A 24,451-nucleotide genomic window follows, 5' to 3' on the forward strand; every position below is an offset into this window, starting at 1 on the left:
TAATGGGAAAGTTGTGCGAATCCTTTTTCGTTGCTTGAAATCATCTTTCATCGACCCAATATTCGATTCACAACGACATAAGGGTCCATATCAACTTCGACGATGATTGCAATAGATATTACCAATGTCGTCAGGATAATCTAGACGCGATTAGCAAAGCCTTCGATGATCAAGTTCACATTCAGCTTACACAGCCCAAGAGAATCCCCACAAAATTCAGCTCCCAACCCCCAGCATGAATCTTATCCCTAGCGATTGCATTCTGCTGTCTCCAAAATCGAAAGGCGCCCACTAGAGCCACGAGGATAGCCACACTGTGACATGCCACTGAAAGTGGGATGCCCACCTGATGAAATCCCAACTTGTCTGCCAGCGCTTCCGCTGCCTGTAGACGAAAAAGTTGTGCAATGAGAACGCCTTGTTGTGTGATAACAAGCGATGTGCGTATGTACGCGAGGAACGTCCTCTCCAGAGCTTTGAAGTAATTAGCATGGGCGTAAAAGGTGAAACCACATCTCGTTGAAACTCACCGAAGTAGTCGCGGTTACTCTTGTGGGGAACCGTCAAAGTGACATGATGTGTCCAAAACCGAGTGAGCTTGCCCCAAGCACCCGTCCGAGCCTGCTTGCGCCGGCGGGCATCCGCGCGCGCATCGAGGGCGCGTGATGTGGTACGACGCGTCACGACGCGATACTCATCGCCCGATGAGGCAGATCCGGCGGAGTCATCAAGTTCATTGTCCTCGCGCGTCTGAATATTCTGGAGCTCAAGAGCCTCGCGTGGATCCGCGTCGCTTGCATCGCTCGCGATATCGTGACGCGGCGGGATATTCCGTAACACAGCGCCCGTGGATTCCGCTGGACCTGGAGTTTCGTCTGATAATGTCATTCTTCTGATGCTATCTCAGCCCTGTGTGGATAGCATGGTTCTGTTAAAATTGAGGTCCCCGCTGGTGCAGGGCCAAAGCAGGTTTGGCGGGCCTTCCATGGATCGGCATCATATCTCCCCGCAATTAAATTTGTCTACTTCTCATTTGGTTTGTTGATATGATGATGAAATAAATAAAGCTGTTTGAAGTAGGATATTTTCGAGGGTAATGTTAATTTGCTTGTTCTTCTGAAATTCCATTTTGTTATAATTTAACCAGTAGTAGCTTGTTATGCATGGGCTAAAATGATGCCATATGCATCCTCTATGGCAGCCCACTCATGCATGTTTTTCAGTAGCCCCGAGATCGACCCACTCCAATTGCTTGTTGGCAAAGACTTCAGTCGACGGGCTCGAGATTGTGTCAAACAGCGCTGCCTTCAAAAAGGCCTTCCCCGGGGCTTTGGGGGTCTTCGTAAAAACTGGGCTGTCGTGGAATGTCAATGATCACTTCACCCGTAAATTTGGTGTTCATACCTTCCACAGTCAGAGCAGAAATGTCGCTGATTTAGGAAAAGTGATCAGCCTGAGCTTTCGGGATGACCAATGACATGGATCTTCCATGGACAAGGGTGTGGTTGTGAACATACCTTAACGATGTTGCCGCTAGTGGACTTTTTATCTTCATAGATCTTCAAGGTAGACCTCGTATCCTCCACGGTCATATCTTCCTCGCCGACGAAATAGTTGAGAGAAAAGGCTGGTAGCAGTATCAGTAGAAATGTAAGACGGGTCTGGATAGGGAATCGAACCACTGCCACCAGCCCGTTTGCAGCAATCACTGTGTTTGGTATACTGCATTAGCAGTCATTGTCTCTACGGAGTACACAAAAAACGATACCCACATACCAATGACAGATAACGGTGTTTGCGGGTTGCTGCGGAAGGGTAATGCGAATACTTTCGCAGTTGCAATGGCCATGGTACGACATGATACTTCGTGATAGGCTACAAAAGCGCAACAACCTTGTGAGAATCACTGTATAATTTAATAGCGAAGGGGGGTTTTGTCCAGTGAAAATAGCGGAAATCAAATTGCTTATTCCGCCCTTGCCGAATGCCCCGCCAAGTGACGTCAAATGTTTACGTCTGATACGGTGATGCTTATTTTGCACTATGCTCAAGGCTAGAAAATACAAGACATAGTACAAATAGCCTGCCAGTTTGGCGTCAAGAATACTCCTATCATTCTCATTAGAACATCGCAAGAAAGAGATGTTAGTCAAAATTCAGTGATTTTATCGATGATTAACTGAGCTTCTATGCCAATCCATAGAGAGAACTACGCTTCGCATTCCCTTGAGATATAGGACATGGATCAAATATTTCGATCTCGACAGCAGCTATCGACGAACAAACCTTGAATTTAGAATTGCCCCAGTGGGCAACAAATGCGAAGTCGCAACAAGTAAACCATATAAACAGCGGGCATATGTTAAAGACCGCTCCGGTCCGATATCGGCCCCGCACATATACTACCTAACATGTCCGTCGCTCTATTAAAACGACATATAAGAAAGCTCACACTTCGCTGATTCTGGTTTCTGTAAGAATCTTTTGAGCTTTGAACATCCCGAGGCCACTGTGAGTTTTGAACAGCCTTTAGGCTCCTGTGTTTCTTCAATCGGCATCGAGACGCCACCCCACACCAACCTTGAAACCGCTTTGACTCGTCCGCTTTCTCATACTTCAAAAAGATCATGACAGAAACCACCTCAGCCAAGAAGGACAACTGGTCCGAAGAAGTATGATACCTGAAATGCGATATATAATAGATCTGTATACTGACATTGAGATCCAGGCATACGCTGCGTCTGCATCTTTCGTATACTCCGCGAAGATTACCGGGAAGCTCTTGGCCTCACTCAACCCTAAGCCAACCGACAAAGTTCTAGATGTGGGCTGCGGTGATGGCAAATTCACATCAAACTACCTCCCGGCCATTGGTTCCGTGTTGGGTATTGACTCGTCAGGATCGATGATTGAATCTGCCAACAAAGACTACGCAAGCCCCAAGGCCAGCTTCCGCGTTGTAGACTGCCGATACCTGGAGAAAGAAACGTCCATTGTGGATGGGTCGTGGGATAAAGTGTAATTTGATCTGTGATATTTACTTATCAAGGCAAACGGTTCGCTGATGATCTCGCAGAATCTCCAATGCAGCACTCCACTGGATCCTACGGGATGAAAACACACGAATGTCGACACTTCGTGCAATCCATGGTTGCTTGAAGCCGGGTGGAACGTATGTGTTCGAGATGGGTGGGCATGGCAATGTTGCAGAGGTCAAGGCAGCTCTACTGTTTGCACTTGTTCAGGAAGGCATCTCGATCGAAAAAGCCCGAGAAACGAGCCCTTGGTTTTTCCCATCGGATACCTGGATGCGAAACGCTTTGGAAGAAGTTGGATTCCAAGTGGAGAATGCTGAGCTCGAGTATCGCCCAACAAAACTCACAAGTGATGCCAAGGGCGGGTTGGAAGGTTGGGTGAGGCTTATGGGTGCTCAGTTCCTCGAAGCTCTGCCAGAGGAAAAACAAGATACTGTCGTCAAGCAGATTTGTGATGTCCTTCAGACTGTGGTGACCCGCGTCGAGGATGGAAGTCAGTGGTTGGGCTATGTACGCCTCAGAGGAATTGCGAAGAAAATTTAATGTGGTTGATCATGTTTAGGAGTTGTGATGCAGAGCTCTTTCCCGAGATTCCTGCTGCCTTCGTCGTTCAATGAGAACGGCAAGAGGGATGTCTTCCTCGTCGTAGAACTCCGCCTCTTCATCAACCCCAAAGTCACGTAATCTTTCCCCCTCTGCATTTCGCCACGACTCCTCGCCTTCGTCTGAGCCATTTCGAGAGCCGGTATCGGAATCGTCGCCTTCACTCTCCGCATAATTGTTTGCTGGGTGACGATTGTGGAAAGGTTTGCGACGTTGTAACCCAGAAGTTTGCTGGAATCGCTTCATGTCTTCCTCTTTGCGACGATTGAAGGCATCGATCTCATCTTGAATGGTCTCATACTGAGGCATGCGGAAGTTCCTTGGCGGCTTTGCGCTTGCAGGTATCGGGATTCGGTCCGGGTCAGGAGGTGGCCATGAGACACCGGGGTCTGAGTGAGTGGTCAGAAATCGATCAGGGTCATCCAGGAAGAGACAAAGCTTACCTTCAAAATCATTCGTCTCAAATTCCCAACCGGTGCGACGATCAGGACTCGCAGCAAGCGGCCAGAACCAGCTGATCACCTATAGATGCGTAAGCTGGAGAGCCCAAAATAGTATGACTGGGAATGTCCAAAACAACAACTGACATTTGCGCTCCCGCCCATGGCTTGCTTGATGTTCGCCCATATACCGATGTCGTACGGATATTCTTGCTTTTTGATGTACACCCGGATTCCACCAGGGCCCTCAAGGTATCCACCCAGGACACGAGCGCGTCGGACGAGAGTCGCATGTCTTTCGATTTCCCATGTTTCGATGGTCGTTGTGTTTGCTCCAATCGTCCAGAAACTTCGAAGTAGGAGAATACCCAGGGCAAAAGTGGTAAAACCGTTGACCACTAAAAGAATGAAGAGGTGGATAAGCTGTCCAATTGTAGGTCCCATGTACTGTGTAGTGTCAGCAACCTGAGGTGGTCGATTGGCCGGTGCTCTTACGCTTGGCAAATGGCTATTCTTCCATACAAACGAAGCCCGCTGCCAAAGAAGTGTTTCAAGATATGACATTCCAACAGTTGCGTAGAACAGAAAGCGCATGAAGTGGGGAAGTGTAAAATGAGAAACGCAATTCGAGGTCCAGGGGCAATGATGGTCCATTTTTGGAATGCACCTGAAGGATGATCAGCAAAAAAAAGTCCACCCAACCCATTTCTATCCCTAACCTCTTGCAAGTCTTGCAGTGATGAGCTCGTGGCGGTTTGTAAGCTTCGCATTTACGACACCATCGTTGGCGGCCAGTGACTTCGTCACTTTCTTGATCCTCGGGCTTTGGCCGCCGCTCCGTTTTCGGTAGTCGGCCTGGATCTACAAAGCAAGTGCGGTAATAACATATCCATATGCACACAGCAAATATGTTGATCTTCCATGTCTCATCTGTTGTCAGAGGCACAGATTCAAAGTGCAGAAAGAAGTACTGTGAGGTATAAGCCAGAAAGGCAATGAGTACACTGACAGCCGGAATCGCCAGCTGAGTTATTGAAAAATCCTCGCCGAACATTTCAATATCTCTAGCCGCGTTGAACGGCGCTGCTGGAGAATAGAGAAGTGTCCAAGTCGGACGTGATGTTTGTCGTGGTTTGCTGACTAATAGAAATCGGACGAGTCCAGTGCGTGGAAATTAGTCCCCGGGCTATTCTCCATCAACATTTACATCTCGTCTCCATCAATCAGACGGAATTTCATCTTTCCCACGCGATTAAATGGTCCGTGGAGATCAAATCGGTGCTTCCAGGGATGAGGACTTGATCCCGAACGCGCAGCATGCCGATCGAGGCCCTTCCACAGAGCACCGCCAGGGCAATTGGCTCCACATCTGTCATTTCCGATGCATACTCTGTGGTTAAGGAGCTCGTGGACAATGCACTAGATGCGTCTGCCTCTTCTTTGCAAATTGAAATCTCCCAAAACACCGTGGACATTATACAACTTAAGGACAACGGTCATGGGATTCCTCCCGCAGACCAAAAGATTGTTTGCAAGCGATCCTTCACCAGCAAAATTCAAACACTAGATGACCTGAGAAACGTCGGTGGCTCTTCATTGGGGTTTCGTGGGGAAGCCCTGGCTAGTGTTGCTGAGATGTCGGGGGCGGTCAGCGTCACCACACGAGTTGAATCTGAAGTTGTTGGAGTATGTGTAAAATATGGAAGGGATGGAGAGGTAACTGGGTGAGTGAAAGATCATTGGCGTCATGTTTCAAATTATCTGACTCTTTGGTACAGGACACAGAGGATATCTCACCCGGTTGGGACTACTGTGCGCATCACAGACTTTCTCAAACACATCCCTGTCCGCAGGCAGACCACGCTAAAGAGCGCCGCGAGGAGTCTGACCAGGATAAGAAAACTCCTACAGTCATATGCTATATCCCAGCCATCAAAAAGGCTTTCTCTGAAAGTTCTCAAAGCCACCAACGAGAACAACAATTGGTCATATGCACCAAGTACGAACCCCTCACTGCTGGATGCGACGCTCAAAGTGGCTGGTAAGGACATAGTCTCTTCGTGTGTACTCAAACAGCTTTGCTCTGAGACGGCGGCGGAGATGACTGAAGCAACATCGCCAGAGCGGAGGACGTTGGAAGTGGTAGCCTTTCTTCCAAACACCCAACCTGGTGAGCTTTCCTTCGCCTGATTGCTCGATCATCTCTGACTCCACCAGATACGACCAAAATTAATAATACAGGCCAATACATCAGTGTGGATGGTCGCCCTCTTTCTAACAGCAGGGGCATCGGGCAGGAAATTGCCAAAATATACAAGTCTTATATCCGTTCTGTCGCTTCAAAAAGCGAGACCCAAAAGTCAATCAGCGATCCATTCTTGGCTTTACACATTCTTTGTCCCCGGGGAACTTATGATGTGAACATCGAACCAGCAAAGGATGATGTCATGTTTGAAGATCGAGACTCCGTTTTGACATTGATAACAAACCTCTTTCGGGAGCATTACGGAGAGTCAGATGGCGGAGAGAAGACCAAACATCAAAAGAAAAAGGATGATGTTCACAAGTCTAACCAGACTTCCAGCGGCTTTGATCTTCTTATGGCAAGAAGATCAGTTGCCGAGCCTCAAGCAGAAGTCATTGGCTCTAATGAACCTGTTAGCGACACTGCACCCAACGAATCATTACAAAGACGAAGTCTTTTGGAACCTGTTATATTGTCAATTAACAGTTCCGAACATGAACGAGGCCACGCCCCCGAGGGCTCAAATGGGAACAAAGCCAAGCGTCCTGGGACCATAAACCCCGAAAGTATCGCTAGGATCAATGCATCTTTCCGCACACCACGAAGTGAAAACCCCAATCGGATCAGCCCAAGGCCCGGTAGCTCATTGAATGAGACTCCCACGCGAACAATGAGAAGACATAGTGGAATGTTTCCCGCTCAGCTCTTGCCCATAATATCAACGCTACCAAGCCCCCCAACTACCAGACGTACTTTGGGGTCACCAATTAGCCAACGTCGCGAACAACGACATGGGCCAGCAAGCTCATCACCGGAAACAAATCGCATGACGAGCTTCCGCCGCGCAGATAGGGAGCGTGATCGTGAGCGCTATGGGAACGGGGCGCTTGACACCTGGTTTCAGAGGACCACACAAATTTCGCTGGAGCAGACCCCCGTTACACAGTTAGAGCCTTCCCAAGAAGCAATTGAGGAGCCATTGTCATCCCTCGCACAGCAACGGTTTGGGATCTCGCACAACCCGCCGCATGATGGCGCAGATCACCAAGAGCAAACTCACTCTCTCTCGCCATCTTCAGAGGAGCCTTCCCCTCGTCAGTCTCCACCAAACCAGCCCTCGCCTCTAGATGACCAATTCGATGGTAATCCAGTCTCAATGGACAGTGGACGAGGATTCCCAGTCCTCGATAGATGGGCTGCTCAGCTTCACAAGGACGGCGCCCGCCCGGAGCCAATCGATCTGGAAAAAGCACTGGATTTCGAGAAGCGCAAGAAAGAAGCTATTCAAGCTAGGCGATTACAGTTTCGAACTAGTGAAATATCGCCGGACCCAGAGCTTGCGCCGATACCACCTTCCTCTCAAAATAGTCGGTATCTCGCCGCCAAAGCCGCGTTGACATCGACGGATGTATCAATTGCGGAGCCCGTCGTGGTGTCGAAGCTCGCTCCTCATGATCCGAGAGCTTATTTGATGCGCCAACAAGAGTCCTCTGCCGCGAATGAGTCTGTAGCGAATGGCACTAAGGTCAAAAGGTCATTGATCAATCGACTTCCCTTTGAAAGGATACCCGATGGCCTCGACATGCATAATTTGTCTGTTTCTTGCTCAGTGAACTTGGCGCCAAACTTTTGCTCTTTCAAACCGTGTCCGCGCGAAGACAATTACGCCCACCCAGGGCCCGAACCTACAGCTTTCTCGTCACCCGAGGTGAAAGAATACCTCCCCCTCTGGAATGAACGCCTGGAGCGTATCATGAAAGAGAAATATGAATCCAAAGACGCTTCGCAAAAAGACGTTTCGCAACCACCGCGACCGGCGATTGATCTCTCTTCAATTATTGATAAACACATCAACTCTTTTGCGGAAACATGATGGTGATTTGTTCACTCTGTGGCCATCATATTCGCTCATATTGCGATTTTTACCATTTGTTTATCATACCCCTATTGAATAGTATTAGGAGCGCCCGGTGCTTTTGTTCTTGTTTTTTGGGTGTCGAGTGAGGACCACTTTCTCCTGCCCCAAAACCTGGCACCCGACCTCGGGATTCCACCTACCTGACATAATATTGACATCAACATCTTCCGAACCAACATCTATGATAGGAATATAATAACCAACAATGCTCCCGCTAAGATCGATCAAGCTACCCAATACCTGCTAATTGTGCAGTATGGCGTTCCTCATCCCCCCTTCAACTTTAGAAAATCAAGCTTCGAGTGCTCTCCACTCACCACCCCTGCAGAACGCCATGACGCCTGGTGATGTAGGAATTTTCAAATCAACTCTCCTCCCTTCATTTGGACTTTATACGTCACTTTCACTGGGAACATATCTCGCAGCTGAAGCAACCAACCGCGTCGAGTTGAAGGATTGGCTTTGGCCATCCTCTCAGGTCCTCAATGCCTGGTGGACCGCAGTCGGAAGTCCTATGTATACGCATAATCTTTCATTTGATACTGTTTGGAATGCTATTCCATGGACGGAAAAGGTTATTCTGGGCTGTGTTACAATCTGGGGAACCAGGCTTTTTGCACGGATCGCGTCGCGATCTCTCAGTCGCAGTGGTGACGATTCGCGGTACGAAACTGCTAAGACCGAACCCGGATTTTGGAAAAGTGCTTTTGTGAAGATCTTTCTACCCGAGGCTCTTGTTTTGGGCATCATTTCCTTGCCATTTACCATTCCATTCACTATAGGAGACACCACTCTTCCGGTTAGTGAGGACGGGCTGAGCATCATTCGCGCACTTGGAGTCGGCCTTTTTGGTGTTGGATTCGGGATGGAGGTGATGGCGGATACGCAACTCGAGCTGCATCGTCGAGAGCGAACGGATTTGTGTCGACACGGTGTTTGGAGTTTGGTGCGGCATCCGAAGTATGTTTATTGACTATCGATTGAGGATGGGGCGCAAGCTAACGGGACGACAGCTATTTGGGTGATACATTAGTTCATTTTTCTTTTACCCTGCTGAACATGGCTGGGTTCTGGAACCCAATTGTGCTTCTTGGACCTATCACGAATTACCTGTTCCTTCGATTAGTCGGCGGTGACAAGCAGACCGAGGCCAGCCAGTTGGAGCGTTACAAGTCTCAAGACTCTTCCAAGTACGATCAGCTTAGACAATGGCAGAAAGAGAACAACAGCTTTTGGCCCGCGATCCGCCAACTTGCGAACCCATGGGCATTGGCTGTTGTTGGTTGCGGCTTCATCAGTGTTGTGATTGAGGAAGGGCTACGGGTTACTCTTGACCCGCAATGGTGATATTCAACCCAAAATTCCAAATCTGCTCAGGCTTTCCCTAGTGATTCAAGCTTTGTTTGATTCTCGAATATCAACGATCTATTAATGCCAAGTGGATTGGTTTCAGCAACTTTAGTACCCCTTATCCCGCTTGTAATCATTAATCAACGGTTCGCCCTTCGCCAGGCGGCCTAAATTGACCTTGAGAATATCGAGGGAACGCGGGATATACTCCTTCCCACGAGAACTGATGTGTGGGCTAATCTGCACGTTCGGCGCGTCCCAAAGAGGATCATCTTCGGGAAGAGGCTCGGGATCAGTAACATCAAGTGCTGCGCCGCCCAACACACCTGAATGAAGCGCGTCAACGAGTGCCTTTTGGTCAATGACCTTTCCTCGTGAAATGTTGGTCACATATGGGTTGCTAGCATGGTGATGGCTGTTTTCAGAAAGGATCGTAATTTCCTCCTCCGAGAGTAGATAAGTGGTTTGCGGAGTGAGTGGGAGAGATATCACCAGGTGGTCAAGTCCGATAGCCAGAAATTTGCGGATAGATTCGCGATCGGTTCCGTGGTGCCATGAGGCCGGAATTGAGCCATCGGGATCGCCAGTTCCAGGTACAATGTAGCCATGGTCATGACGGGACTCTGGTGTTGGGCGAGGGGAGGCCGTGTAGGCGTGAACTGTCATGCCCAAGGCTTGTGAAACACGAGCGACTGTAGGTTGTCAGATCTATGTTCTCTCATTGGACGTAGATTCCACTTTGCCAATTCCCTCACATACTTTGACGTCCGATACTTCCATATCCCAAAATCCCCACTTTCTTGCCCACTTGGTCATGGAACCCGCCGACATCGCCGTTCTTATTCTGCCACTGGTGGGCTTTTTGGGCTTCGTATGTCTCCGCATACTTTCGAGAAGAGACCAACCAGTTCATCACAGTCCATTCTGCAATGGGAGGACCATGGATACCGGAACTGGTGGTGATGTGGATATCGCTTTCGCGCAAGATAGGGTGTTGTGATAGGTGATCTAAGCCCGCAGAGAATGTGTGAATCAATTTAATGCTGCGGCGTTCTCGTCAGTCTTTTCTTCTTTGACACATCGGAGCTTATGTGCCGTACTTCTGTGCATCCTTGAGGCCCGGAAGACTTGCAAATGTCACAAGAACAGTCGCCTTGTGAAACAATTCTATCCCCGGTGTTAGTCCACGACAAATTTGAGCTCAAGGATGAGTAAGGACGCTTTGATCGAGCTCACGCACCAGGAGGCACCGGGACACCGAGCTCGGAATTGTAGAAGCTGACCTCGGCATCAGCAAACTTGTGTCGGATCTCCGCCTGGACATCCTCAGGAATCGGCCGGTGCAGGACAATGAGCACACGCTCTGGGGCCTTTTCTCCGCCCATTATGTGATGATGTTGAGAAAGGTTGGATTGGCGGAAGTCCGGAAGTGAATGGTTGGAGGCTGACCCCAGGCACGGGCAACGGCTTTCCCTTCCTTATCAATTCCCCCGAAGTCCCATCTTCCCCACTTCGGCTTAACAAGCAGCCCTCACTCGAGAGGAATCGACGTCTTTGATTGGAAAAGGATTGCATTGGAAATAACACGTCTCTTGCAAACAATGGCGTGGTATTGCGACACTTTGCTCGAATATGATCTCAGCAACCACTACTCCGTACCCCATAACTGATTGCTGCCCCTCGGAGTCTGTGGAAATGATAATGCAGGAACCTCGTGTCTTCATGTCACTTGAAGGGTCAAAGTACGTAACTTGACATAATCTCCCTGACATCCAGATGTAAACTCGTATGGTGTGATCGTCGCAGTGGAGTAACGGGCAAAAGTATTTGACCTCGAGGACGGGCCGCGGCAGCTAACGGGTGCCCATCGTGAACTTTCATTTGGCGTTTTTCGTATCTCTATTCCATATTCCGATCGATGGAATCTGGCAATAAGCAGCTTCTTATTCAATGAAGTGGACCTTTGAATAAAAAGCAACAAGAAATGGAAATTTTCAGAACTCATCGATGGAGAGGACTATTGGCTCCCATTGGTTGGTTAACTGTAGAAAGCCTGACAAACCAGGCCGCAACACCTGATGTTGGCGCGGGTTGTTGCCTGGTTTGTCAGGCTCTCAACAGCTATCAAGTTACGGCTTCTTCGGACCAATCAGGTGCCACGCAGGGTCTATCCAAAATAGTGTAAAAAACTCTCCAGGGCTGTCTTCTATTACATGGATTTCAGTCCTTTTTGTCAGGGGCTGTAATCACATGATCTAGCTAGTAAAATACGTGCAAAAAATACAAACAATAGTTCTCAGCTTCCTGGTCCGTGACAAGTTCTTGTTGCCTTAATGCCTTAGTGTCCAAATGGAAAACAAACAACGGGTGCAAACGGCCCCATTCAAAAGCCGAGGTCAGAAACTCAGCGTCCAATGCATCATACTTCATCCTACGGAGTACTCCGTAAACAGAGGAATGAAAATCTGGAACTCTGGAGCCGTGCGGTTGTACCCGTGCGGAACTACCGAAATTCAACCGGCAGCGATGACCAAAAATCAACCCTTCCACAAGATGGAGTCAAGCTTCCCGCCCTGCCAATCGTCTTGAAGCGTATTTCGCGAGCTTTCAGCTCGCCACGCGACTGGAAATGAAGCGCCTTGAGAAAACCAATCAAATCCACGCATCTTGCAGTGCCTACGAAGCTTGGGCCCCGGTTCAACACGAAATGAACTGCTTCAGGGGCTTGACCCACCAATGGTGTAAACCTGGGCCGATTCAAACAAAAACAAAAAGCGCCACGCGGGCCAGCTCGTGATTTGACTTGTTGACTAGATAGGTCCAAAGATCGGATTTTCAGCAATCCAGGGCTTTCAAAAAGTTCCATTGAAAGCAATTCATACCCCATGGACAACCCGCAAAGCGCATTGCCAGGCACTCAAACAAGGTGCTTGTGGGTCTTCAACCCGTGCAACATGGTCCACTGAGCTCACTCGAAGCATAACAGATCTGCAGTTTCAGTCCCGATTATCTTGACTAGATCCAGGGTTCTGCGCCTGTCATGCACAAGTGACAAATGATCAGGTTCGCATGCCCAGACCCTAGTTTTCGGGCATACATATGCTCCATCGACAACCCGCTCTTAGTGCTACTCGGAGAATTTCGCTTGCATCGAGTTGGAAACTGCAGAGGTCTACCGAGGGATCGTCCGTCGCCGCGGAACTGGATCGTGGCCACGATCTATGATTCCTTGAATCTCGAAGGCGGCTCCACCGTTCTTGACTGCTTCATGTGAGTGCGCCGTGCTGATCTCCACTAAAAGCAAGCCACAGCAAGCCCAAGGTTCAGTCAAACACCGGTCCAGTGAAGAACAGTCGGCTCCTCTTCACCCTAAGTTTGCGCCGTTCGCGCGGACCAACATCCGCCGCTGTCTCTCAACCTGTCATAATCAGAGGCTATCTTAGACAGCCCACCGCTCGTCAAACCCTGCAGATGTGACTCTGAGGCCTTTCCAAACACGGAAAATGACTAAGCCTATCTCATGTAGATGTGAGCTGAGAGCTAATTTAGCACTACTTTAGCGCACGGGTGAGAATGTGACTTTGTCTTTCCGCCGTCTACTCCCGTGCGATGCGGGCTTCTATCGAAAAAGAAAAGAAAATAACTTGAACAAAAAAAGAAAAGAAATCCCTTCGACGTGCATGACGGTCCCACTTAAACCTTCACTACAAATATGAACGTTTCCCCTCCCTTGTGCGCAGCGTGCGCCTTTTCATCTCCTGCATTCGAATCCCTCGATACTATACATGATGTCGCAAAGAAAGCCCAACCGCAGACTCCTCCATCGGATCGTCGAGGCCGCGTTGGATCGCGAAGAACAAGGATACCCACCAATGGCCGCTCACGCGGCAGCAACACAGGGAATGCAAAATGGCTATCCACAGGATCTCCCACCTGGTCCAAAGAGAGTGAATACTACGCAAATGGAATCGCTCATTCCAATCAACGACAAGCTTCTCGTCTTCCGCGCTCTAACTGGAATTGACAGCGTGCCTGCCCTCACCCAGGTCGGCCATCTGGCCCGAAGTGCGCCCAACGTTGGAATCTATACGCGAGTGATCGACAATGAAACCAAAGCGCAACGGGCATACAAGATCTTCAACTTCCTTATCAACACTTGTCTCGGAGTTCAGGTCGTGGTAGCTGCAGCCGTGACTGCTCTTGGTGCAGCCAGTGGCCCTCACTCAGCGGTCACGGCCTTTGGCGCCATCAACACAATTATGGCCGGTGTCCTAACCTACCTCCGTGGCTCAGGGCTCCCCGACCGGTTGAAACACTACCAAAACCAGTGGAAGAATATTCGAGAGTACATCGAACAGCGTGAACGCGAATTCTGTTTGGTCGGATGCGACCTTGATGTACAAGAAGAGGTTTTCATTGTCGAGAGCATGTACCAAAGTGTGAAAGCCGAGATGGAGACTACGAAAAGCACCGACAGCAAGGCTCAACAGCCCGACGACCCACGGATTCGCCGTTCTGTATTGCCACCTTCGCACGATTCTGCATACAGAGGCCCTGTGGCTCCCGGGCGCGCAGACATGCCCCCAGCGACTGCCAATTCGAGGCGGGATTCCGAGCCCGTCAGCCCGATCACTATCCCAGATGCTGCCTTCAACAAGGAGAAGCAATGAATTTATACCCGTCAGGTGTACCCATGAAATCATTTGGTCATTACGACACACACTACCCGGCACCACCCTGTGCTTGTCGACGACAAGATGCCAACCGAAGCTATATGAAATGGCCATAACGTGGTCATGGTCGCGAACTTTTAATGTACATACAATTAATGTTTAAAATGTCAATGCTAGTATTCTCCTGAAAAAACAGTACACCTGTCTCAGATTTTGCGCCAATTGCTCGCCACCTCTAAGAAGCTTGCTCAACACAGAACAAAAACGGAGCTCCACTTGAATCCCGCAATCCCAAAATTCTTCAACCCAGCGCCTTTTGGAGTGACGTGGAAACAAGCCTTCTATCCCCTTCATCTTCTCTCGCTCATGGCTCTCGAAATTCAAAATGCGACCCCCGAGGATGCGGCGGAACTCACTCAGGTATTCTACACGGCTTTTGGTGGGGAATTCAACCGCACCATGTTCCCGCAGAAACCCGACGTAACCGCGTGGTGGGAACACAGCTTCAATACACTCGCCCTTCGCACACAGGCAAACGAAGGAAATGCGGTTCTTCTCAAAATTACAGATGAAAAAGGCGCAATCGCCGCATTCGCGAAATGGAAGCGACCTGTGACCGCAGATCGTGATCAGGAACACGAAGAATCGGTGGAATGGGCGCCTAGTAGCGATAAGGATCTCTGCGAGCGATTCTTCTCCAGCATGGATGGGCAACATCACAAGTGGATGGAAGACAGGCCTCATTATTGTGGGTTGACGCCCACGACACCTTCCTTGGCCTGGACATTTGGCACTCGCTGTCAGGCTCCTGGTCATCGCACAAATAACTGACTTAATGCAGATTTGGATATGCTGGGTGTTCATCCCTCTCAACAAGGTCGAGGGCTGGCATCAAAACTTCTCAAATGGGGTCTCTGTCGCGCTGATGCAGAGGGTGTGGAGACATACCTGTCCGCATCACCAGAGGGAAAACCCATGTATGAAAAGTACGGATTCCGCTCAGTCGAGTCATTCTCGCCATTCGCTGGCTATATACAAGAAGCGATGATACGTCCAACGAATAATCAATGAATATGGAAACGCTTGAAACGGTTCGGTTTTGGACTTGATGCACTATTCTTGTCGCAAGTGTTGTCGCGCAGCCTTCGAAATCTTCAAGGTTGGCTTCTGCAGCCCAGAAAACCAATCATACGGATGGCGTGCGTGTCCAATTTTACATAGAGCTTCGCCTGGAACTTGATGTTTTTGATGACCGGGGGTGTAAAGATCGAATTAGAAGCTTGGAATGTGTCCTAGCAGTGCTATGCATCGAGCCCATCCAATGATGACCATACCCCACAGTGATGTTCAGCTAGAAGCTCCTGATCTCATACAGAACCATGGAAACAAATCCACGGGAAATGAATAGCGAGAGCCAGTTTAGCTCGGACACATTCATCCGCCGGTGAAGTCATCGTAGTACGTGCTTATAAATGCCAGGGATCCCCACCAAGACGGAGCTGCGGGGTTGAACCAAATAAGAGACGACCTCAAGAACTGAGGGAGGTTTTCATTTGGACTTCACTATTCGCATCTAACCGTCTCTGAAGGTTCTATCTTCATTGCTCTCGCGAACCTTCCTTTCCAACCAGGAAATACGCGTGACGTCACACATCGCACCATCCAACGTCGGAACCCAACATCAACATGAGCAAGATATTCATGTACGTTAGGTTATATCTGTCATTTCTAGCCTGATCTAACCTTACTCCAGCACTGGTGCGACTGGGTACATTGGCGGCGACTCCCTCGCCGCATTGTTTGCCAAGTACCCTGAATTCTCCTACTCGGCTCTTATCCGCAGTGCGGAAAAAGCCGATCAAGTCAAGGCCCAGTATCCCTCTGTTCGCACAGTTATCGGAGATCTCGACGATTCAAGCTTGCTGGAGAGAGAAAGTGCGGCAGCAGATATTGTGTTGCGTACGCTTCATCCCCCATGATAAATGGATGACCACATCCCTCGATACCTGATTCTAACCCCGTGACATCAGATACCGCCGATGCTTCCGATCATGTAGGAGCGGCCAAAGCAATCATTGCTGGTTTAGTCTCTGGTCACAGCAAGGAAAAGCCCGGCTTCTTGCTTCACACGGGCGGAACTGGCATCCTCACATGGGAAGACAGCGACAAGAATGAATTCGGAAACAAGAGCGAGCACATTTACAATGATTGGGAGGGAGTGGACGAGTTGCTGAATCTGCCCGACCACGCTTTCCATCGGAATGTCGACCAGCTAATATTGGAGGCTGGGACCAAGCATGCCGATGTGCTTAAGACAGCACTGGTTTGCCCGCCAACAATCTACGGTACGTATCCGGTCCCTTCATCCCTCTCAATACAACCATGTACTTACACCCTAGCAGGTCAAGGCCGGGGACCCGTTTCTCAGCGCGGACGACAGGTCTACGAACTCGCAAACGTAACAATTCGTCTAAAGAAGGGACCAATCATTGGCGCCGGTCGGTCAATTTGGAACAACGTGCACGTACACGACCTTAGTGACATGTATGTGCTACTCGTGGAAGCTTCAATCGCTGGCCGAACTGATCCTGGGCTTTGGGGGGCGGATGCTTACTACCTTACCGAGAATGGGGAGCATTACTGGGGCGAGCTGGCTGCCGCTACCGCAGAGGCGGCTGCAAAGTTGGGATATATTCCAGAGGCCAAGGCCGAGTCAATTGATTTGGAAAGCGCCAAAAAGTATGCAGGGTTTGAATCTCTGAGCTGGGGTATGAACTCTCGTGGCCAGGCGCGACGAGCACGCCACGTCCTAGGATGGAAGCCCTCACGACCAAGTATCGAAGAAGAGCTTCCCGCGATTCTTCGATCGGAATGGCAGCGTGTTCAAGATTCTACCTGAAGCAAGTCGTATAGCTAAACAGTCAAAATCAACTTCTTGTCCAAGAAAACTTTTCTGCTTTGAGAAAAATATTTCCAAGGTTTGTATTGGCGGTCCGTAAGGGCGTGCTTTTGTGGTGTGGGCTGATGGTAAGGTCGCTCCCGAGTTTGGTCTTATATCCAGCACGACCTTGGCCCTCTCAAAGATGAAGAAACTGGAGAGACGATACCAGGTATTCGTAATGGTCTGTTGGACAGTGTGATTGAAAACTCGGCTGGATACTGAATGCCAAACGAATAAATTTGAGACACAGTTACGAAAGCTCAGTAAATTATTTGGTCACACATGTGTGGCACAGGTTCCTGGGTCAAGATTTCACAAAAAATATGCAGATGTTTTGCGTGAGTTATTATAGTGAGTGATGTTCACTAATCTATTTATGAATTGTCCGCTCTCTTTGATAAACAAGAAGAGACATGCCCAATGTGTCGAATCTAGTGGGCAAACCTGAAGTCCAATCTCTTGTTTCCCTCATCCTTGGTTGTCGCCAAGTAGTGATCTTTCTGCTCAGAACTCATGTTATCCCATGTCTCTTCGCGCTGCTTGTTTCTCCGGATATAGTAGCCCTTGATAAAGATGGTCATAACGACGTTCCACGCAACAAGGGCAAGAAGAATCTTGTTACCCCTTCGGTAGTAGGGCTTGTCGTCCGCTCGGTAGATCTGTCATTCGCCAATCATCAGTCAAAGATTCCCTGCGTGCAATGCCGGCCTCGGAGATGATACTCACGTTGGAAGCAATGATGGAACCTGCTTGGCAGATCATGTTGTATACTGCGCTGCCCACGGTGCGTGTGCGGACTGAGCCTGCATTTCGAGAAATTAAACTGACTAAAAGAAGAGTGATGTCAGAAATGAAAAAGCAGAATCAAGATGCCGACAGTACTAACCGTTGATAGAGTGGATGTAGGGGAAACCAATAATCAGTACAGTGAGAGCGTACCAGCTCCATGCACTTGCACCAGATGGAAGAAGCTCCAGTGCCAGCAAGAGGGGGAAGCACCACAAGGAGTAAAACAACACGATTGCCATGCGGTTGTTGATTTTTTCAGATACCCAGGACCAGAATACCAGTTGGATTAAAAATAGCACATATCCGGGGATGGTCAGAAGGTTGACTTGGAAGGTATCGAATCCGAGAGATTTCAAGAAAAGCGTTAAATACGCTGTTGGGGGGTTGGTCGGAATGAGCATGGTCCAGCTGATCACGTACATCGGCCAAAGGTCGTAGTCCATGAGAGCGTCCCAGAGAAGCTTCAAGGTTAAGCCCTGGCGATTGTGCATGCCACCCTAAGATTTGTTAGTACTTTGTTGCTCGCGATAGTTGATGAGCGATATCTCTCTCACCTTCGCCGGGTCGTCACGTAAGACTCGGTTGACCATAATGACTTCCTCCCTCTCCGTAAACCACCCATCCTTGCCCCGGAACCAACTTTTGGTTTCAGTGGGACTCGGGGGAAGGTAAAACCAGGATATGACACCAATGAAGAAGGTCAAAGCACCCTCGAGAACGAAAAGCCACCTCCAGCCTGCCCAGCCACCCACTGTTCGCATATGAAGAATACCGAAAGCCAAGAATGCCGCCACAATCGCAGTGCCGTTCGACGCGCAATAGAAGAAAGCGACGCGCATTGGCAGCTCAGCATTCGTGTAGAAGTATGACAGGTAAAGAAGGGCATCGGGAATGAAACCACCTTCCACCAACCCTAGGAGCGCTCTTGTGGCGTAGAAGCTCTTCTCGCCAGTAACAAAGCCCTGGCAGATACCAATAACACTCCACAAAACCATCTGTATAGGAATCCACCTATCGGGTCCAAGCTTCTTCGACACCATCTGCGATGGCACCTCGGCGCACAAGAAACAAAGATAGAAGATTGTCATACCATAGTTGTACTGGTTGGTAGACAAGGCGAGGTCATCAAGCATACCATCTGATAGAGCTTGCGAAATATTTCCACGATCCAACTGGAGAGCGAAAAACATCAAGCACACCCAAGAGCAAATTCGGTAGTCTAGCTATTTCAAGGTCAGATCCAGGTGGGTCGAGCATGAGTTGAAGTTCTTACCCTTCTGACAAGCACCTTCTCTTCCTTCTCAGTCCATTCCGCCGTTGGATCATATCGATGCTTTCCTTCATACTCTGGAATTGGAGCATACAATTCAATTGAGCCACCGCCAGCTAGCACTCCACCCGAGCCACTGATTTTCTGGTTCTTGAGCGACGGTTCCTGGATAGAGACAGTTGCCTCCTTGGGCTCTATCGATGGCGAACTTTTCTCCGACATCTTGGAGCTCGCTTCTTTCCTGGATAACTTCAATTGTGCATCCCCTTCTGCTCTTATATTCTTCTCATTCTTACACGGCGTGCCTGACGCCTAGAATTGCGCAATGGGGCCAGCCAGTATGAAAGCAAGATGATCAGCCATGTGGCAAGCCATGCCGCGGAGAAACAAGTATAGAAAGCCATTGCTTGGCATCCGGCAAAGCCCTATTCACTCCGTATCTGTCGCGCAGATTTTCGTACTTTGTGCACAGTAGATGGCTGAACAAGGGTTCGCCTATACTTCAACAATTCACTACCACAAACACATCTGGATCGTACAAGAGGCAAATTGAGGAACATAGTAGATCTGATAGAAATCAGAATTCCCGTGGACAGAGGTCAAGGCGAGAGTTTTTCCATAGCCAAGCGTCAACCTCAGTCTTGGTGTGTATGTTGCCATCTGTCGTGGGATGACGCCACTTGTTTCGATTTCTTAACCTAGACAAGACTTTCGACTTTGGGCTTGATCTAACCCACAGGGCTTTGGATACTGAACATGGAGAATGGTCCGTGATTTCTGCAATCTAAACAGTTTCCAGCAAATCGTTGAGTTAGAATAAACCTTGAGATCAGTTTTCGCTGCCCAAAAAAACCGAAATCACCAAGCCGATAACAATGTCTTTCAAGGTCACTTTGACTTGTCAATCGATTCATGACTCAATAATACGGTGACTAAATGCTGGCGACCTGGTTTCTCATCCTCTAGCCATTCCAATTTCAATCAAATACTTTTTTACTTTAGAGCTGTTTGGAAACCCTGGAAAACGTTCAGTGTGGAGACTAAGCTCGGGTAAATTGAATCAACTAATCAGATTTCATAATCTCTTGAGAACCCCTCGAAATATTGACAATTGCAGATCGTGGTTACTTGCGAATCGAATTGTGAAAGAATAATACACCAAAGAATCCACTGGTCGAACATTTTGGGGTTTGAGGTGTTCAACTGATGCCTCATATTTCAGGCCACATTGTGGCTGACTGGCTTGTTCACTGCCCCTCCCTTTCCAATGTTTGTGATCCTTTCGTTCTTTTTCGTCTCGCAAGACGTATGCAGCATAGATACATCCATGGATTGACTGGCCGCCTTTATCACTCTATCAAGATGGATGTTGAGTTTGATCTCAAAACCAGTGCACCCATGCTCACTGAGGGTCCTGATTCCCGCAAACGATGGTCGGGAGTTTGATCAAGAATAAAGACACCATGCAAAGCTCCGACATTCGGGATTTCTTTGGCACACCCCTCTATAGCCATTGCCTAGACTATGGCGAGGAAAGACTTGGATGAGCTTTCAGTTCAATCTCCCAACGCCACCTTGCCTCAGCACTGAAGCCAGTGACTGAAACTCGGACGGTCGGTCAGGGCCATTAGAATTCCGACCACCGCGCAATCACCCGACGAATGATCACAAACTGGCTCTGAAAGCAAAACTCATATCCAGACGAATCATCAGGCATACTAAAACAGCATAAATCTGGCCCGAACCCCGCCTGATGAGATGTTTCGGCGTGGAATTGCACCGACTCTTGGCACGCCGATTTCCCAATTGAGCGGCTGCAAGTTGCATTCTCACTCAGCCCGGAGCTATCGCGGGGACCCTGGGCCTTGTTTTGGCCCGTGTACAACTTGGCTGTTCGATCGGGATTTTGAAAAACATCCCTCATGGCGGACGAAGACTTTCCATTTTATAGACGAGGGCGATATGAATACGAAGACAGCCTGGGAAGGTCGTCATATGACGTGAAGCGAAATGTGAAAAACAAAAAGAAGAGTGATGACGAAAAGTTTGCTCTGGGACGACGTGGAATATTGGTCTTTTTCACTCTTTCGGTCTTGACTTTGATGGCTGCGTTAGATGGAACATCACTGTCGGTGGCCCTGCCGGTAAGTCATACAAAAGCCATCTGTAAAAATTTTTTCTCCTTTTCTCATTTGACTTTTCTCGTGGCATATAGGATATCGCTCTTGAACTCAAAGGAACCGCCATCGAGGCATTCTGGAGCGGGACTTCATTCTTGCTGTGCTCAACAGGTGAGCTTGTCGGAAATCACAACCTTCGAAAACTCCATGTAGCTAATTCCAGGAAAAGTGTTCCAACCCAGCTTCGCGTCATTCTCCAACATCTTCGGCCGTCGATCCATGATCCTGATCTCTCTTGTATTCTTCGCTGTCGGTGCTGTGATATGTGCCATTGCAAATGATTTCACATATATGTTGATCGGCCGGTCAATCCAAGGTGTGGGTGGAGGCGGCATTATCTCACTCAGTGAGGTTATCATGACCGATCTGGTCCCTCTTCGGTGGCGGGGACAATACTTCGGCATTCTCAGCGCGATGTGGAGTGCTGGATCTGTGACGGGACCTATCCTTGGAGGTGGGTTCTCTGAGAAGGTGTCATGGGTAAGTGGAGTGCTTACATCCTACAAATTTGTCTGCTAAATTAAAGCAGAGGTGGATTTTCTACATCAATTTCCCTTTCATTGGCGTTGGCGGGATACTGGTCATTCTATTCCTCAACCTCAAACTAGCACCCAGCTCGTTGATGGAAAAACTCGGTCGAATTGATTACGTCGGAACCATCATCTTTGTTGGAAGCATGTCATCCTTCCTGATTCCACTCAGCTGGGGTGGTGTCTCCTACGACTGGGACTCGTGGAGGACCTTGGTCCCTCTTATTGTTGGGGCAGTTGGTCTGCTTACCTTCGCGTACTATGAGTACCGCTTCGCGTCCGACCCTATTATCCCTCCGGTGATATTCCAAAACAGGACAGCGACAGCCTCCTTCATTGGGAGTGTCTTACAGGGCTTGATCTTGTGGTGTGCTTTGTATTATCTTCCCCTCTATTATGAGGCAGTGAAGGAGTATAGCCCCATCATCTCCGGCATCGCACTGTTCCCCGAGACGTTCACCGTCGCACCAAGTGGGTTGGTAGTCGGCATTCTCATCACAATCACAGGACGCTACCAATGGGCAGTGTGGCTTGGATGGGTCCTTTCAACAATCGGAATCGGTCTCATGTGCCTCATCAAAGCTGACACCAGTATCTTGGGATGGGTTCTTCTGAACATCGTGCCTGGTCTCGGACTAGGTATCCTGTTTCCTGCTCTTGGCTATGCCGTGCAGGCCTCTTCAGAGCCTGAAAATTTGGCGATCGCAGTCGCCATGTTCAGTTTCTTCCGCGCTCTGGGCCAAGCCATCGGAGTCGCTGTTGGCGGCGTTGTCTTCCAGAACCGCATGTTCCACAATATCATGCGATATCCTGAGTTGGCCCCTATGGCCAACGCCTACAGCAAAGATGCAGCTGGTTTGGTTCAAGTTATCAAGACCATGGCTGATGGCGCCAATAAGTCAAATCTGAAAGATGCTTACACGGACAGTCTACGCACAGTTTGGATAGTCTGCTGTGGTGTCTCAGGAGTGGCAATGCTGATCAGCCTCCTGACTGAGCATTACGATCTGGACCGTGCCTTAGAAACCAACCAGGGCCTTCAAGGAGACGATGATTCGATCGATGACGAAAAAGGCTGGAACATGCGCACAGAACACACAGTTGTCAGGGAGACTCGGCCTTATGCTTGGTAGGTTCCCGTTGCAGATCAACAGTACGGTGCTATGTTGTACAAAGTTATGACATTTATTCATAATGATAATCAAATTATTTGTTCATGCTTGATCCCTGAATGAACAAGACCCTTGTCTCAGAATCCCATGCCTCGGATCAGAGTTTTGATTCCCTCGCCACGCTTTGTAGTTTCCCAGGCTTGGGTGACCTCCTCAAAGGCAAACACTTTGGTAATGAGCGGCTTCAGTTCGATCCTGCCGAATATGGCCAACTGCAGCGCGAGTTTGAAATCCCCAGGGCCATATCGATAGCACCCTTTAATAGTAATTTCGTTCTCCGAGACCGTTGAGATGGGAAAGTTGACATTGCGGTTTCCGAGCCCAGTTTGCACAAACGAGCCCCCAAGGCGAAGCGAATGAACAGCTGTCTGGATGCAAGACTCAGCCCCAGTAGCCTCAATCGCAACATCAAACCCTGAGATCCCAGGATCTTCATTGGGGTCGAGGCTTCCAAGCCAATTCTTCATAGCAGTCGCATTGTCCTCGGCGCTCAACTCCCGATCTGGAATAGCAGTCGCAAACAAGAAACGATCTCGCTCCATCCACTTTTGTGCAAAACTCAACTTCTCATCGCTGAGATCAACTGATACAACAACAGTGGCCCCAAACTCGCGCACAAGAGCCGCGCAAAAGAGCCCCACCGTCCCAGCTCCAAACACAATGACCCTGTCGCCGGGCTTGACACCGACCTGTCTGACAGAATGGACCGCAACAGCCATCGGCTCAATGAGTACTGCTTCATCGAGTCCAATCCGAAGATCTGATCTATTATACGGACCGCCCAATGCCGTGCTTTCCCCCATCGTACTAGAGATCTTGAAACAGCAATCAGCTGGAACTTTGAAAAATTTTGACAAGGTGCCGTGCGTATGAGGTGGGTTGGCGGCAAATTTCATCCTTGGACACAGGTTGTAATGACCGTTTTTGCAATTCACACAGATTCGACAGGCGAAGCCGGGCTCGATAGCAATCTCATCGCCAGGCTTCAAGGTTGAAACTCCAGATCCGACGGCGTGGACTATTCCTGACGCTTCGTGGCCCATCACTATGGGGGTTTGCTCCGAGACGTGGTGCTTGACGCCACCATGGAGCCAGAAATGGACCTGACTTTTGTTAGAAGGTTATCGAGAGAGGTTGTTGTTTTGCAAGGGGTTGTATACATCGCTGCCACAGACGCCTACGTAGGCGATGCGGATAATAACATCAAGGGGATCTTCAATCACTGGCATAGGGCGATTTTCGTATCTCGCATCACCGCCGCCATAGAGTAAGCAAGAGGGATTCTCTCCAAGGCTTTCCATGCTG

At 49.1% G+C, this 24,451-nt stretch overlaps 12 protein-coding genes across 12 annotated transcripts; 7 read left to right on the forward strand and 5 right to left on the reverse strand.

The window, feature by feature from the left end:
* Positions 1-47: 47 nt before the first annotated feature.
* N7506_004257 (uncharacterized protein) lies at positions 48-1,849 on the reverse strand (the record flags this gene model as incomplete). Its single annotated transcript, XM_056953551.1, has 7 exons — positions 48-140; positions 191-474; positions 531-898; positions 1,244-1,354; positions 1,405-1,430; positions 1,518-1,627; positions 1,777-1,849. 7 exons carry the CDS (start codon positions 1,847-1,849, stop codon positions 48-50), a joined length of 1,065 nt encoding a protein of 354 aa, XP_056812440.1.
* An 855-nt stretch (positions 1,850-2,704) lies between these two features.
* On the forward strand, positions 2,705-3,578 carry N7506_004258 (class I SAM-dependent methyltransferase; the record flags this gene model as incomplete). The annotated part of the gene is made up of 2 exons (XM_056953552.1): positions 2,705-3,018; positions 3,077-3,578. 2 exons carry the CDS (start codon positions 2,705-2,707, stop codon positions 3,576-3,578), a joined length of 816 nt encoding a protein of 271 aa, XP_056812441.1.
* Positions 3,579-3,593: 15 nt separating this feature from the next.
* pfa4 (putative palmitoyltransferase with autoacylation activity Pfa4) lies at positions 3,594-5,132 on the reverse strand (the record flags this gene model as incomplete). Its single annotated transcript, XM_056953553.1, has 5 exons — positions 3,594-4,027; positions 4,082-4,160; positions 4,226-4,525; positions 4,574-4,745; positions 4,798-5,132. 5 exons carry the CDS (start codon positions 5,130-5,132, stop codon positions 3,594-3,596), a joined length of 1,320 nt encoding a protein of 439 aa, XP_056812442.1.
* A 263-nt stretch (positions 5,133-5,395) lies between these two features.
* On the forward strand, positions 5,396-8,196 carry N7506_004260 (putative DNA mismatch repair protein; the record flags this gene model as incomplete). The annotated part of the gene is made up of 3 exons (XM_056953554.1): positions 5,396-5,802; positions 5,857-6,248; positions 6,296-8,196. 3 exons carry the CDS (start codon positions 5,396-5,398, stop codon positions 8,194-8,196), a joined length of 2,700 nt encoding a protein of 899 aa, XP_056812443.1.
* Positions 8,197-8,497: 301 nt separating this feature from the next.
* On the forward strand, positions 8,498-9,588 carry N7506_004261 (DUF1295 domain protein; the record flags this gene model as incomplete). Its single annotated transcript, XM_056953555.1, has 2 exons — positions 8,498-9,201; positions 9,255-9,588. The coding sequence occupies 2 exons, from the start codon at positions 8,498-8,500 to the stop codon at positions 9,586-9,588; spliced, it is 1,038 nt and encodes a 345-aa protein (XP_056812444.1).
* A 111-nt stretch (positions 9,589-9,699) lies between these two features.
* N7506_004262 (D-isomer specific 2-hydroxyacid dehydrogenase family protein) lies at positions 9,700-10,976 on the reverse strand (the record flags this gene model as incomplete). The annotated part of the gene is made up of 4 exons (XM_056953556.1): positions 9,700-10,283; positions 10,351-10,634; positions 10,692-10,758; positions 10,832-10,976. 4 exons carry the CDS (start codon positions 10,974-10,976, stop codon positions 9,700-9,702), a joined length of 1,080 nt encoding a protein of 359 aa, XP_056812445.1.
* A 2,403-nt stretch (positions 10,977-13,379) lies between these two features.
* Positions 13,380-14,261, forward strand: N7506_004263 (uncharacterized protein; the record flags this gene model as incomplete). The annotated part of the gene is made up of 1 exon (XM_056953557.1): positions 13,380-14,261. The coding sequence occupies one exon, from the start codon at positions 13,380-13,382 to the stop codon at positions 14,259-14,261; it is 882 nt and encodes a 293-aa protein (XP_056812446.1).
* Positions 14,262-14,630: 369 nt separating this feature from the next.
* Positions 14,631-15,335, forward strand: N7506_004264 (uncharacterized protein; the record flags this gene model as incomplete). Its single annotated transcript, XM_056953558.1, has 2 exons — positions 14,631-15,012; positions 15,106-15,335. 2 exons carry the CDS (start codon positions 14,631-14,633, stop codon positions 15,333-15,335), a joined length of 612 nt encoding a protein of 203 aa, XP_056812447.1.
* Positions 15,336-15,950: 615 nt separating this feature from the next.
* Positions 15,951-17,163, forward strand: N7506_004265 (uncharacterized protein; the record flags this gene model as incomplete). Its single annotated transcript, XM_056953559.1, has 4 exons — positions 15,951-15,967; positions 16,018-16,223; positions 16,295-16,609; positions 16,667-17,163. The coding sequence occupies 4 exons, from the start codon at positions 15,951-15,953 to the stop codon at positions 17,161-17,163; spliced, it is 1,035 nt and encodes a 344-aa protein (XP_056812448.1).
* Positions 17,164-17,636: 473 nt separating this feature from the next.
* On the reverse strand, positions 17,637-19,486 carry N7506_004266 (uncharacterized protein; the record flags this gene model as incomplete). Its single annotated transcript, XM_056953560.1, has 5 exons — positions 17,637-17,864; positions 17,932-18,032; positions 18,092-18,491; positions 18,549-19,217; positions 19,268-19,486. The coding sequence occupies 5 exons, from the start codon at positions 19,484-19,486 to the stop codon at positions 17,637-17,639; spliced, it is 1,617 nt and encodes a 538-aa protein (XP_056812449.1).
* A 1,700-nt stretch (positions 19,487-21,186) lies between these two features.
* N7506_004267 (uncharacterized protein) lies at positions 21,187-23,107 on the forward strand (the record flags this gene model as incomplete). Its single annotated transcript, XM_056953561.1, has 4 exons — positions 21,187-21,408; positions 21,480-21,555; positions 21,608-21,924; positions 21,974-23,107. The coding sequence occupies 4 exons, from the start codon at positions 21,187-21,189 to the stop codon at positions 23,105-23,107; spliced, it is 1,749 nt and encodes a 582-aa protein (XP_056812450.1).
* Positions 23,108-23,223: 116 nt separating this feature from the next.
* N7506_004268 (NAD(P)-dependent alcohol dehydrogenase) lies at positions 23,224-24,447 on the reverse strand (the record flags this gene model as incomplete). Its single annotated transcript, XM_056953562.1, has 2 exons — positions 23,224-24,249; positions 24,307-24,447. 2 exons carry the CDS (start codon positions 24,445-24,447, stop codon positions 23,224-23,226), a joined length of 1,167 nt encoding a protein of 388 aa, XP_056812451.1.
* Positions 24,448-24,451: the final 4 nt, after the last annotated feature.

The sequence above is a fragment of the Penicillium brevicompactum genome (assembly GCF_028827555.1).
Source record: "Penicillium brevicompactum strain IBT 35665 chromosome Unknown utg000003l_segment0_segment0, whole genome shotgun sequence".
In the NCBI taxonomy this organism is placed as follows: Eukaryota; Fungi; Ascomycota; class Eurotiomycetes; order Eurotiales; family Aspergillaceae; genus Penicillium; species Penicillium brevicompactum.